Here is a 15150-nt window from a genome sequence, read left to right as displayed (position 1 = left end):
TGAGGAGGCTCTGAGCCTGGGAGGAAGAGGCAGCTACGGCGGCGGCGGCGGCGGTGGCTGGGGCGGCAGCGCATAAAGGGGCCGCCGCCGGGTGATGCGGTGACCGCTGCGGCAGGCCCAGAAGCTGAGTGGGCCCCGGCCCTCTGCCCGTCTTGCCGGACCCGCGCTTCCGAACTCCCCATCTCCTTCGGCCGACCCGCGACTGCCGAGGCGGCCTCAGGCCCCTTCCCCAACCCTCCCCCGCCCCCGCCCCCGCCCCCGCCCCGGGGGCTGCCGCCACCGCCACCACCTCCCACCATGGCTCTGAAGAGGATCCACAAGGTAAGCGTCCTGAGGTCGAATGCGGGGATGGGCCGCTGGGCGGACTTGCCGAGCAGGCTGAGGCCTGCACTTCGCGCCGTCGCCTCCGCCGGCCTCGCGGCCTCAGGTTCTCGCTGCCGGCGCTGGCCCGCGGGCCGGCCTTCACACCCCACTCCCAGTGATGGCGCCCGTGGAGGCCCCGGCGCGCGGCCCGTGCTTAGGCCGGAGGGCCTCCCCTTCTTAGCGTTCCTCCAGTCCGCCTTTCCGGGCCCGCGTGGTATGCAGTCCCCGGGTCTCTCTCCATCCTGGGACGGCTGCGCTCCAGGCCATTGTCCAGCCAGACTAGGGGTTGGGTGCTGTGAGGGCGTTGGGAGTTCTCATAGACAGAGGTCGAAAGGGCTCCTCGACCCATCTTCGCCTTGGCTCCCTTCGGAGAACTGCCTGGGTGCAGGGACCCTCTCTTGGCCTGACAGAGGAAGCCGTATTGCCCGATCCACAACTGTTTCTTGAGTTCACTTACCTCTTTGGGTGACTGTATGCTTCGGTCCACCTGACGAGTGAGTACAGAAAGTGCTAAAGTAGGAAGTTCAGAAGGAAAAAAACGTGACTCTTAGGAAAGAGGAGGGAAATAGAGGGAGAAGCTATTTATTCCTTGAGGCTGCCATATGTAGTCAGAAACTATCACTTCAGTTTTGCAAGATTGGATCTTATAGAAAACCTGTTAAATTAGCGAGATTAGGAGCCAGTTCAGAAACTGAACATTGAAAACCATTGGAGAAATTGTATATGAGGTGTCTTTCACCGTCTATTTACAAAATGAACTTAACAGAGAAATTAGGTGCTGTTTGTTCAGGGAGACCCTTTTGATTTTTGATGAGAACGAATTTGCTCTTTGAAATGAAAGATTATTTTTTTAGTTATGGATAAGGAGGTTTTCCTGATACTGCATCAAGAGTATGGACTTGTCTGGAAATTTAGGGTTCTTTCTCTAATATTGTAACCTTTATTTTACTTTATTTTTTGGGTACTGGGGATTGAACCCAGGGGCACTTTATTATTGAGACACATTCCCACCCCTTTTTATTTAATTACTTTGAGATAGTCTAAGTTGTTTAGGGCCTCCTTAAACTGCTGAAGCTGTCCTACAATTTGTAAGCCTCCTGCCTCAGCCTCCGGGAGTGAATGGGATTACAGTGCCACCATGCCTGGCTATAGTAACCTTTTTAGTGCCACTTACTGTGATGTTTTATTCTTGTATTGGGGAGGCACCACTGGTGGTTTTTGTTATGTGTTTGGCTTGGCTACTCAGATTGACTAAATTAAACCTTTAGCTGCTTAGTAAGAAGTAGGTCTGGAGATTATCCATTCTGAACAATTTGGTGGGAATGCAGGAGGAAGAGAACCATTTTTCATTTTGCCTTAAACCAAGTTAGAATGCAGATTGTCAATTAAAACACCTCAGTTTAGTACTTGGTTCTCATTTCATTTTTGTTGCTATTATACTGAGAGTTGAATCCCTGGCCACTGTACCATTGAGCTACATTCCCATCCCTTGTTCTTTTTTATTTTGAGACAGGGTCTGCTGAGTTGCCTGGACTGGCCTAGAACTTGTGATTCTCCTGCCTCATTCTCTGGAGTAGCTGGGAGGCATGTACCAACTCTCCTGTCTAGTTTCATTTCATTCTTAATGAATTACATTTTTAATGTAGAATGAGTCTTATCATATGCTTTCAGTTTAGCTTCTTAGCTACATTTTTGGCTTCACTTACAAACAAAAAAGGGCAGACTTTAGACAAAAAAATCTTATATTAAAATAAAGCAGAGTATTTGTTAAAAAAATATGAACCTTAAATAAAGGTTTCTTACAGAGTCATTTAAGGTGCAGGAGCACAATGAGGGATAATCATCCAAGTAAAAAAAAATATGTATTTTTGAGGTGTTTAGGAGTTACCAAGTCCTTATAGAGTCTAATTGGGACGTTGCCACTTGGTTTATACCTGTAGAAGATTGTGCTGTTCCACAACCAAGTATGATACGTGATAACTTCCAGATCACGAATCGTGGTTTCTTCTGAGTTACTAAATCCACCCCCCCCCCCCTTTTCAGTGCTGGAGATTGAATCCAGGGATGGTTTGTCACAGCTACATTTCCAGCTCTTTTTTTTATTTTTTATTTTGAGACAGGGCCTCACTAAGTTGCTAAGGCTGGCCACAAACTTGCACTCCTTCTCCATCAGCCTCCTCAGTTGCTGGGGTTTATAGGCATGTGCCACAGGGCCCAGCTACGTTTTTTTCTTTTCTTTTTGGTCCTGGGGATTGAATCCAGGGAACTTTACCACTGAGATATAGCCTCAGCCCTTTTTTTAAATTTTTTTTAAATTTTGAGACAGGGTCTGTCTAAATTGTTGAGACTGGCCTCGAATTTAGAATCCTCCTGCCTTGACCTTCTGGGTCTCTGGGATTATAGGTGTGCCCCAACATGTCTGGCATGAGTCACTGCATCTTTTTAAGGAATATATTCTCTAAAATATCCTTATAAAAATTTTAAAAATGTTTTTAGTTGCAGATGGACACAATGACTATTTTGTTTATTTAGTTTTGTGTGGTGTTGGGAATCAAATATGTGCCTCGTATGCTAGGCAAATGCTCTACCACTGAGCCATAATACCCCCACCAAAAACCTTTTTTTTTTTTTTTTTTTTTTTGATTCTGGGGATTGAACTCGGGCACTTGACCACTTAGTCACATCCCCAGCCCTGTTGTGTTTTATTGAGACAGGGTCTTACTGAGGTGCTTAGCACCTCACTTTTGCTGAGGCTGACTTTTTTTTTTTTTTTTGTGATTCTGGGGATTGAACCCAGAGCCTTGTGCTTGCGAGGCTGGCTTTTGAACTCTTGATCCTCCTGCCTCAGCCTCCTGAGCCACCTCACCTGGCCCATAAAATTTTTAATAATAATGAAATGAAATGATAGATGAAATGAAATGATAGATTGATGATTTTTTTTTTCTTTTTTTTTTTTTTTGGTACCACAAGTGTTTAACCACTGACCCACATCCCCAGCCCTTTTTATTTTTATTTTTTTGAGCCAGGGTCTCTCTTAAGTTTTTCAGGGCCTTGCTACTGAGGATGGCCTCAAACTTGCCATCTCTCTGCCTTAGTCTCCCAAGTTACTGGGATCACTGTCATGCGCCACCATTCCTGATGATAATTTGAACTTTTAAAACCATTATTCCTTTTTCTCCCTAGTTTTTACACTAAAGTCTTCTTCAAAGTATGACTTCTCTGAGGCCAGAGATTAGAAAAATGAAAGTTATTTTTGGTATAACACTCAAAAGATGGTGAAAACAAAATGGAGATAAGTTTTTACTTTTCATATGATACCCATTTTAGGTTGAGTGGCTGGCATGCCAGATACAGATAAGAGTAGTCCCATCTTATCCTTAGTCCTAGTAGTGTATCTGTAATGGAATCTGCAAGACACTTGCTTTTTTTGGGGGGGGCGCGGTTACTGGGAGTTGAACTCAGAAGTGCTTTACCAGAGTTATGTCCCCAGACCTTTTCATATTTTGTTTAGAGACAAGGTCTTGCCAACTTGATGAGGGCCTTGCTGAATTTCTTAGGTTGGTCTTGAACTTGTGATCCACCGTCTCAGACTTGTGAGTTGCTGGGATTACAGTTATGTGCCTCTGTGGCCAGTGACTTGCTTGTCTTATATTGATCTTAGTCTTGAACTTTCTCAATTACCATTCTCTGAAATAATAATTCTACTTAACTGTCCTTTCAAATTTAGATGTCATGAACTACTGCATCTGGATTCCAATAAAATTTTCTAAGAAAAACCACATTTGACATGGCATCTTTAGGAATTTAGTATCTTGTTTCTTTGACAGAGGGACACTATTTGTATCTGAATTTGGCAGTCTGTAAATGGTGTGTGTGTGTGTGTGTGTGTGTGTGTGTGTGTGTGTGTGTGTGTGCGCGCGCGCACACGCACGCTGAGAAAATGCCATGTTGTTTTTGGAAAAAGCTTTTGATGGACTTTATTTTGAGATACTATTTAAGGTCGCCAAGCCTATGCTTTAAGCAGAATATATCAGAGGGTCATTATGAACATACAGTGTAGTTCTGGCAAAGATTGAGATAACTCTGGGGCTTTTGTATCTATACCAAATGTCCCTGGTCTGCTATGTTTTGAAGTTGTCTGCTGACATATAGGTCTTCAGCTTTGATTTTGATGCTTTGAGTGCCTGCCTCTTGAAGCACCACCCCCAGCCCTTTTCCAGTTGGCTGCATCTCATCTGTTGTGGGCTAAGAAACCAGATCACAGAGCTTATTAAAATTGTGTCTAAAATAAGATCCAGTAGGCTCTGAGTGAAGAGGGTTCATGTGTTCTGTGAATTGTGTGGTCTCTGGCAGATCAGAGAACTTTTTGACTTGCTTCCTGTTTTTTCTTTTTCCTTTTGTTATTCAGATGCAGGAGGAGGCTCTTTTGTAAGTGCCGTAATATTGATGGACAGAGTTAATTTCTCTATTTTTTAGGAAGGTTAAAGGCTCAGTATCTTGATCTTTGAGGAGTTGAAGACTGACCAAACTTTGGATACTGAAAGTTTGTTTGTTTGTTTGTTTTTTAATTGGTGCTGGGGATTGAACTCAGAGGTGCTTTATCACAGTCATATCTCCAGCTATTTTTGAAACAAGGTCTCACCAAGTTGCTTAGGGCCTCTGTAAGTTGTTGAGGCTGGTCTTGAATTTGTAGTCCTCCTGCCTCAGCCTCCTGAGTTGCTGGGATTACAGGTGGGTGCCACCATACCCAGCAAGCTTCTTTTTTAATAGTAATAGTGTCATGTACATTTTAATGATATCCTAATGGTGCCCTTCTAGCTATGGTTAGCATTTGGTATGCATAGCTTAAAAAAATCACCTCATATATTATTCTGTTTTGTGTTCAAGATTTTTTTTTTTTTAAACTGGCTTCTTTTAAGGCTTCTGAAACAAAAAAATGAAGTTTTTAGTTAAAGATTTAAAACTCGGATGGCTGTAACCAAAGTGAGCAAGAACAATAAAGGCAACTAGGTAATGCATGTGCTTGTCATGCATGTGCAGCTGCTATCCTGCTCCCTCTAAATGTTGCCATTACCAAGATCTGTGGGCCCAGTGTTGCTCGATCTTCCTTTTTCCCTCCCTGAAAGAGAAGCTGCAAATCCAGATTTTTGGCAATCTACTTAATTTTTTTCTTTTTTCTATTTGTTATTACTGGCGATTGAACCCAGGGCCTCAGGCATGCTAGACTAGCACTCTACTACTGAGCTGCATCTCCAACCCTTTTTTTATTTTGAGACAGTCTCACTAAGTTCCCCAGGCTGGCTTAGAACCTGTGATCCTCCTGACCCAGTCTTTTCAATTGCTGGAAATACAAGTGCCTGCCAAGGCACCTAGCTTTATATTGTCGTGTGAGGTCATGGGAAACATCAGTTTTATAGATTTAATCCCATTTATAAGAATACATTTTATTCTTTTTTTTTAATATATTTTTTAGTTGTAGATGGATACAATACCTTTATTTTATTATTTTTTATGTGGTCCTGAGGATCGAACCCCCAGTGCTTTACACGTGCTAGGCAAGCACTCTACCACTGAGATACACCCACAGCCCATGCGTCTTGTTCTTCGTTATGATCTGTTTCATGTTGCTAATCTTTTTGTAGACTGTACACTTTCAAAATATCTAAGATTGAGAGGTCACCAAAGTGATATATATATATATATTTTTTTCACTTCGGATTGACTCCAGGGGCACTCTATCACTGAGCTGTATCTAGCCCTTTATATATATTGAGATCCACTTGCCTCCTGGGTTGATGGGATTACAGGTGTGTGTCATTGTCTCACTGCACCTGGTTCAGGTGTGATTTTTAAGGATCTGTGGGAAAGGAGTTCTAACACTGTAACGGTAATAAATTTTAAAAGATTACTTAAACATACAGTTGACTGGGGTGTGGGGGTGTAGCTAGGGTTGTGGAGTGGTTCCCTAGTATGCACAAAACCTTAGGCTGAATCTCTAGCACTGTTTGGAAGAAATACTATTCTAGAGATGTGATACTGTATATTAATATCATCAGAGAAGGGCCAGGGTATAGTTCAGTGGTAGTATTCTCACCTAGCAGATGCAAGGGCGTCTTGAGTGCCATCCTCACATCCCAGCACTGCAGAAAACAAAGCTAAGGAATAAATGAATTCCTATCAAAAAGATGAAACAAATTAGCAAATAGTCCTGTGAAATTCTGGGAACATTAACATAGTAAATAGTTGGCTAAAGAAAGCTATTTAAATTAGTTCTAGTTTGGAAAGCAAATGTACCTTACTCCAAAAGATAGCTTCTTTTTTTGTTTGTTTCTTTGGTGCTGGGGGTTAAACCTAGGGCCTCATACATGCTAGGCAAGTGCTCTATCACTGAACTGCAACCCCATCTAACCCCAGCTCCTAGGATAAGTATGTAAGTATTTTGGGAAGATTTTTTCCCCCCTTCCATTAGAAAAGGATTCTTCCCCAGAGGTCAGTGGCAAATACCTGTAGTTCTAGCTCTACTGAGAGATTGAGGCAGGAAAATTACTTGAGACCAGTAGTTCAGGGCCAGCTTGGGCAATATAGAAAGATTCTGTCTCTTTTAAGAAAAAAAAGAGAGAGAGAAAGGAAGGAAAATAAAAGAAAGAAACCCCCAAAACTGGGGGTGTGTTGCTCAATGGTAGAGCCAGTGCTTAGCATACATAAGGCCCTACTTCAACCCCGGGCATGACCCAAAAAAAAAAAAGACGAAAAAGAAAAAGAATTCTTTACTTGGCAAAATTTCCTTGAATTGAGAGATTTTCTTTGGCCCTGCTAGGTTTCTCTCTCTCTCTCTCTTTTTTTTTTTTTTTGGGTGGTGCTGAGGATTAAACCCAGGGCCTTGTGCATGCTAGGCAAGCACTCTACCAGCTGAGCTATATCCCCAGCCCCTAGGTTTCTCTTTAAATGTAATTTAAATAGCCATCATTGTTGTGGCACATACCTATAATTCCAACTATTCCAGAGGCTAAAGCAGGGAGATCACAAATTTGAGGCCAGCCTGGGCTACTTAGCAAGACGCTGTCTCAGAGTAAAATAAAATGGCTAGGAATGTAGCCCAGTGAAGTGCCCGTGTTCAGTCCCCACTACTGGAGGTGGTGAGGAGCCATTTTTGAGGAGATCTTAATATTTAAAATTTCTCAGTGAGTCTGTATTTTTGTACTTCTGACTGATGATGAACAGGTTTTAACAAGGTCCAATTCTGGGTATTATAGATCAAAGAGAGATAGATGACTGCTAAAATATCCCAGGATAGGAATTCCTGACTCATTCCTGATACTTCCAGGAACTTCTGTAGCCCACATCATGGAAATGCAGGAGCACACTTGTTTTTTCTGTAGAAGTAAAGTTGGATGGTTAGGTTCTCAGGCTAATCTTCAAAATCATATTAAATTATAACATAGAGAAATAAAGTACCATTTTTTTTCTGTCCACAGAGTCAAGTGGGATTTTAACTAATAAGATCATAATGTTAAGTATTGCACCATATCTCAGGGCTGCTATCCGAAAAGGCCATTTGACTTGTTAGGTAAGACTAGGCCTGAATGAAGAACCTGGATTTCTTGCATGATTGGTGCACACCTGTAATCCCAGCAATTTAGAAGGCTGAGAAAGAAGAATCGCAAGTTGGAGGCCAACCTGGGCAACTTAGTGATGACCCAAGCAACTTAGTGAGCAACTTAGTGAGACTCTGTTTCAAATTTTAAAAAGGTGGGTATGTGGCCCAGTGGTTAAGTACTTCTGGGTTCAGTCCCCAGTTCCCCAGGTGGCGTTTGTGTGTGTGGGTAGAAATCTGGATTTTTTGACTGTATCCAATGTCTTTGCTAGATCATGTAGTACCTTTTTTTTTTTTTTTTTTTTTTTTTTAAATTTTTTTTAGTTGTAGATGGACACAATACCTTTATTTTTGTGTGGTACTGAGGATTGAACCCAGTGTTTCACACATGTGAGGTAAGTGCTCTACCACTGAGCTACAACCCCACCCCCATGTAGTACCTTTATGCAGTTGTTAGGATATAAATCCAAAGGGTGCAGTTTTTTTTTTTTTTTTGTTCGAACAATTTTTTTTTTTAAACTAGAAATCGAACCCAGGAGCACTTTACCACTGAGCTACATCCCCACCCTTTAATATTTTGAGGCAGGCTCTCAGTAAGTTGTCCAGGCTGTCCTTGAATTTGTAATCCTACCTAGCCTCTCCAGTTGTTGGGATTATAGGTGTGCTCCACTATGCCTGGCACAATTAGGTATTTATATTATGTCCTGGAACCTGAATATCTTTGTCAGCTTTTCTTCATATTATTGAGGGAGTCACATTAAGGGAGTATTCATGAATACCTTGAAACTGCATACTTGAGCCTGGGGTTATGGCTTCACCACATAAAAGTGAATAAATAAAATAAAGGTATTATGGCCATCTACAGTAAAAAAATTAAAAAAAAAAACTGCACACTTGTGATGTTCTTTATCCTGTATATCTTTCATCAGTGTCAAATGAATGCAGTATTGAATACTTGTAATTCTAGCTACTTGGAGGATCAGGCAGGAGGATCTCAAGTTTGAGGCCAACTTAGGCAATTTGGTAAGATTCTGGCTCAAAAATTAAAAAAGCAGTAGGGCTGGGGATGTAGCTCAGAGGTAGAGCACTCCTGGGCTCCAACCCTAGTGCTGCCAAAAAAAAAAAAAAAAAATCAAATGGGTTTTTAAAATTTCTACAAAAGATCAAGAACCATTGTTCTAATTTCTTAAACTATTTTAATCTCATCATGACCAAAACATGTATTCTATAGAGAAAATAGAAATCTTTTCTATGTGAATTCTTTCAGATTTCCTTGGAGGCATTAAAAAACAAAAAATCCCAGCTACTATCTTTAGAGTATTAACTATATCAAGAATTACTGAATCTTTTCAGCAGTCCTATGAGAATTATTTTCTCCAGGTTAGACAAGAAACAGAGACATGAAGTGAACTTAAGATTATATGGTCTGCATCAGGATTCAGATGCAGGTCTTGACCATAGAGCCACTGCTTCTCTATATTTGACTGTTTTTATCATGTTTTTCTCCCTGCTTGTTTCTAGAGAAGCTGTACTTTTCCCTTTGCCAAACTGTTGCCTTTTGTCCTATTCTTTCTTAAATGTCCTTGCTCTCTAGTAAATTGTTTGCTTTTATAGTTCCAATGTCTGCTCTACTAATCATCTTCAGCATCCAAATTTATCCAAGGTTTTCTTCCTTTCTAAAAAAACAAATTTTTTTGGTGGTGCTGGGGATGAACCTAGGAATCATGCATGCTAGGCAAAGCACTCTGCCACTGAATTATACTGCCAGTTCCGGCAAATGAAAAAAAAAATTGTTTTTGGATATGGAGATTTAACCAAGAGGTGCTTTACCAGAGCTACTTCCCCACCTCTTTTTGTTTTTTAATTTGAGACAGGATCTCACTAAGTTGTTTGGGTATCACTAAATTGCTGAGGTTTAAACTTGTGATCCTCTTATTTCAGCCTCTTTAGCCACTGGAATTACGAACGTGCACCACTGTGCCCACCTGCAAATTAATTTTTTAAACCTCCTTTCCTGCACTGGAGCTGTTTCCTTCCTCTTCTTTATCCTTCCCATCTTTGACATTTCAGTGCCCCCAATTTTTTTTTTTCTTTTTTCTTTTTTTTTTTTGTACTGGGATTTAACCCAGCTACACTTTTTACCACTGAGACACAGCTCCAGTCCTCCTCCTTTTTTGTTTTGAGACAGGGCCTCTCTGAATTGCTGAAGGCCTCCATAAATTGCTATGGCTAGCCTTGAACTTGGGATCCTCCTGCCTCAGCCTCTTGAGTCACTGGGATTACAGGCATGCACTACCCACATCCAGTTCAGTTCCTTAAATACTTTTCGTCCTTCTGGAACTGTTAGTAAGGTCACTCACTGGTGATTACTTAATTGCCAAATTCAGTAGGCACCTCAGTGGTTTTTTTATTTGTTTGTTTTGTTTTTTTCTTGTTTTCTGGTACTGTGGATTGAACCCAGAAGCTACATCCCCGGTGCTTTTTGTTTTACTTTGAGATAGAGTCTCTCTAAATTGTAGAGGCTGGCCTGGAATTTGTGGTCTTCCTGCCTCAGCCTCCCAAATCACTGGGAGTAGGATGTGTGCCATTGTGTCAGGCTTTTCTTTCTCCCTCGCCTATCCTTGCTTCTTGTAGTGGGATTGAAATCAGGGCTTCACACATGCTAGGCAAGTGCTCTGCCACTGATCTGCATCCACAGACCTTCAATTATTTTTTGCTTTGTTTTTTGGTACCCAGGATTGAACCTAGCGACGCTTAACTGCTGAGCCATATCTCTAACCCTTTTTTAATTTTTAATATTATCTATTTATTTATTTTGTGGTGCTGCGAATTAGAACCCAAGACTTTATGCATGCAAGGCAAACGCTCTACCAGCTGAGCTATATCCCCAGCCCCTAATTTTAAATTTTGAGATAGGGTCTTGCTAAGTTGCTTAGAGCTTTGATAAATAGCTGAGGCTGGTTTTGAACTTGTGATCCTCTTTCCTCAGCTTCCAGAGGCTGGTATTACAGTCATGTGCCACCTATAATCCCAGCCACACCTGACCAGCCCTTCAGTTTTTAAACTTTCACTGCAGTTAACATAGTTATTGGTTCCTTTCCTTTCCTTTTCTTTTTTTTTTTTTTTGTACCAGGGATTGAACCCAGGCTTGCTTAAGCACTGAACTATATCCCCCGTGCCCTCCCACCCCTCCCTTTTTTTTTTTAACAGTGTCTCACTGAGTTGTTTAGGTCCTCATTAAGTTGCTGAGGCTCTGTCCTCCTGTCTCTGCCTCCTCAGCCACTGGGATTACAGGTGTGTGTCACCCCACCCATCCAGACAAGTTAATTTAAATATATAATCAAAATACACTATTACAAGCAAAAAATAAGGGACTATTTAAAATGGTATCAAGATGAAACATCTTTCATATTCATTGTTATAAAATAACACTTTAAGACTAGTATTTTTGGGGAGGGAGAAATAGCTCAGTGGCAAGTGCTTGCCTATCATGTACAAGCATCCCTACACAAAAAAGAATAGTATTTTTCTTACATAATTAAGTGATCCTCATCAGGTGCTGCATTAATGTGTTACTGGATATTTTATTATAGTATATGGAAATTTGTTTTGAATAGGTACATTGTTGCAAATGAAAGAATACAGACTGCTTATTTTATAGTACTCTTATTTGCCAAATGCAGGTAATTCAGCTACCACCAGCTTTTTTTGGTTCTGGGGATTGAACATACATAGGGTTGCTTAACCACTGACCCACATCCCTAGCCTTTTTTGTATTTTATATTCAGATAGGATCTCACCAAGTTGCTCAAGATCTTGCTAAGTTGCTGAGGCTGGCTTTGAACTTATGATTCTCCTGCCTCAGTCTCCCCAGCCTCTGGAATTACAGACATGTACTACCATGCCCAGCTCACCAACATTATTAATTGTCCCATCATGAACAAGTCACCTGTTTTTTTTCTAAACACCAGAAGGCTATGCTTTGCTTATGTTTATTTAAAAATAATCTGACTTCTTTGGTTAAAGAATCAAAGGGCGTTGCTGTTCATTTAAAACCTGTTCATTCTAACTATAAGTCCATGGAAACAGGTTAGTATGCTAGAAATATTTAATATATAATGAGCTTTGATTAAATAACTTCTCAAATATATATATTGAATTATGACAAGAATTAGGGTAGATCAGTGGTGGTTAAATAGTAATGCTGGTGGCTAAAAGCTATGCATCTCTACACAGATTGAGAGATACCTGTGGGCATCATTTGCCTGTGTGTGTGTGTGTGTGTGGTGTGTAACTTGGGTTAAACTACCAGGGCCTCATACCTGCTAGGCAAGTGTTTACTACTGAGCTACATCCCCAGTGCCTTTTTTTTTTTTTTTTTGAGACAGGTCTGGTACAGTTGTTCAGGCTAGCCTGGGTTTTGTGATCCTCTTGCCTCAGCCTCCCCAGTAGCTGGGATTACAGTTTCTGCCACTGGCTGGGCTTATCATTTGATGTGCAGATTTCTTGAGGGAAATCATTGCCCTAAAGCTGAGGCGGAAAATAAAAAAGTATTGCTTAAGAATATGTATTAAAAGTGGATACGCTGGGCTCGGTGGCGCATTCCTGTAATCCCAGAGGCTCTGGAGGCTGACAGGAGGATCACAAGTTCAAAGCCAGCCTCAGCAACTTAGTGAGGCCTTAAGCAACTCAGCACGAACCTATCTCTAAATAAAATAACGAAAAAGGGCTGATAGTTCAGTAGTCTATCATATGGCTCAGCATTTAGCCTCTGAGTTCAATCCCTGCTACAAAAAAAGGTAGATAAAATTTAGAACCAAAAATATTGCCATTTTCGCTATTATAATACATAGTAGTCTGTCATGGGAAAAACTCTTGTAATTGAACCCATTTTCATTGATCCTTCTCAGTTATTTTATTTTATTTTTTTGGTAAGTGCTTATACAAGGAATGTCTTCTCACCTCCTTCCAAATTCTTTATTCATACTTGGAGACTTCTGAGAAGCCTGTACCAGGCATGTAGGAAGTCAAAAGCGCTACTATAGAATTGTTTCTTATTATGTAGACATGAATAATTTTTAACCTTTTTGGACTTAGCTCTCCTGGACAATGTCCCTCTTTTATGCTGGTATTCTTAGTACCTGATGCATAGTAGGTGTTCTGTGAATGCCAAGATCGAGTGGTTTGGTAGAAAAAAAGAATTTTGGAGTAACATACCTACTGAGTTATGTTCTAGCACTGTGGCATTAGGCAAGTATTCTTACTAATTTTCTTGAGCCTCAGCTTCCTTATATACAGAAGGGGGATAAATGTCACATATCCCACAGGCCTGTGTGAATATAACAGGAATAATGCTTGGCACTTTGAACTACGCCAAAAGGTATAGGTTCTTTTTTTGTTGTTTGTTTTTTGGTTTTGTTCTTTACAATGTGTGATTGTTCCATTTGTTTCATGATCTGCAAACAAATCAGATAACCATCAATAGATGAATATATCAGCAAAATGTAGAATATCCATACATTGGAGCATTACCCAGCAATAAAAAGGAGCAGATAAAAGATACACATCTGCCACTTATCAATTAGCTCCAAATTCAGTCTTTAGAACCTGCTTTATTGTAAGGAGTGGACTCCCACTTTTGCATTCAGCAAAATATTATACCTTGACCGTAGCGGGCAGTGGAAGGACATTGCAGAAGTAAGGGGTTTCTTGGATCTGTTAGGCTAATTATTTTTGTTTTTTAAAAATTATTATTATTATTATTATTATTATTATTTTTTCTGTTAGACTTTTTAAAGTCATTGTTTAGGGTTTTTTTGTTTTTGTTTTTGCAGAATTGAATAATGAACCCAGGACCTTGGATATGCTAGGTTAACTAGCATGTAGGTCTACCACTAAGTTACATCAGCCCTGGAATACATGTGATAGTTCAGTAGTCTAGAAGTGTCTGAACAGTTCTCTTAAATGTTACCTTGTAATAGAGGTGTCAGCTGTCATTTGAGGACTTTCTCCACCATCTGTAGAGGATTGTTCCAAAAAAGTGATAGCATTTCTTTGTCAACTTCTACAGGGCTTATGTCAGGTAAAAACTTGGAAATCAGATTTGATTTTACAGACACATCAATAGGAATTAATCTCTTAAAGTAATAACCCACTAACTAAGCATGGTGGTACATGCCTGTAATTCTAGGGGCTTTAGGAGGCTGAGGCAGGAGGAACCCAAGTTCGAGGCTAACCTTAGCAACTTAGTGAGACCCTCTTAAAATAAAAGATAACAATGGCTGGGGGTGTCACTCAGTGATAGAGGGCCCCTGGGTTCAATCCCCAGTATGGGTTGTGGGAGAGATAAAAAATAATCCACTAATATGAGTGAGTGCTTTTCTTTAAGTATGCATTTCTTTTTACTATGTGTATTAATTTTCTGTGCTGTTGTGATAAATTACCACAAATTGGGTGGCTTAAAACAATAGAAATGTGCTCTTTTGGTTTTGGAATTCAGCAGTCTGAAATCAGTGTGTCACTATGGTCACATTCCCTTTGCTCTAGGGGAGAATTATTTCTTGTTTCTTCCAACTTCTGGTGACTGTCAGCATTCTTTGGCTTCCTTGTTTTGTGACCACATCACTTCCAATCACTGCTTCCATCTTCATATCACCTTTTCTGTGTCTTGTCTTTTTCTTTCGTCTTTTGTATAAGGAGACAGTTGTCATTAAACTTGCCCAAGCCTGGGAATGTAGCTCAGTGGTAGAATACTTGTCTAGCGTGGGTAAGTACCTTGGTTTAGTCCCTAATACTGTAAAAACAAACAAAAAAATCCCAAAACTTGTTCACCCAGGTGATATAGGATGATTTTTATCTAAAGATTCATAATTATATCTGCAGAGACCATTTTTCCAACTAAAGTAACATTTGTAGGTCCTAGGAATTAAGCTCGGAATTAAGGCATACAGGTTTCTGTTTTTCAGATGAGGGTATTTTAATCCACTGAGGATTAAACTGAGTGCTGGGCAAGTGGTCTACCACTGAACTTCTTGCCCAACCTCAACATGATAGTATTTAATCACTCAATTTAATAAAGTAACTACTATCATAGCTTTTTTTTTTTTTTTTGAGCAGTACTGGGGACTGAATCTGGTGGGTGGGGCTCTACTCCTGACTGACATCCCTAGTCCTTATGGGGTCTCACCAAGTTT

At 40.5% G+C, this 15150-nt stretch overlaps 1 protein-coding gene across 6 annotated transcripts in view; it reads left to right on the top strand.

The window, feature by feature from the left end:
- UBE2D2 (ubiquitin conjugating enzyme E2 D2) overlaps window positions 1-15150 on the top strand; it is a 109479-nt gene that overhangs the window by 8991 nt on the left and 85338 nt on the right. For 2 of the 6 annotated variants that reach the window (XM_079144001.1, XM_079143997.1), the window contains exon 1: window positions 183-321. The exons of 3 other annotated variants lie outside the window; for them this stretch is intronic. In XM_079144001.1, coding sequence (XP_079000127.1) covers window positions 298-321 — 24 coding nt within the window. In that variant the 5' untranslated portion in view covers window positions 183-297. Of the gene's footprint in view, window positions 1-179; window positions 322-15150 lie in introns of those variants that run through there. One more of the 6 variants, XM_079144003.1, reaches the window with a different exon arrangement.

This window comes from Sciurus vulgaris (genome assembly GCF_902686455.1).
Source record: "Sciurus vulgaris genome assembly, chromosome: 6".
In the NCBI taxonomy this organism is placed as follows: Eukaryota; Metazoa; Chordata; class Mammalia; order Rodentia; family Sciuridae; genus Sciurus; species Sciurus vulgaris.
Note: the sequence above shows the minus strand (reverse complement) of the source record. Positions and strands in the feature narration are given on the sequence as shown.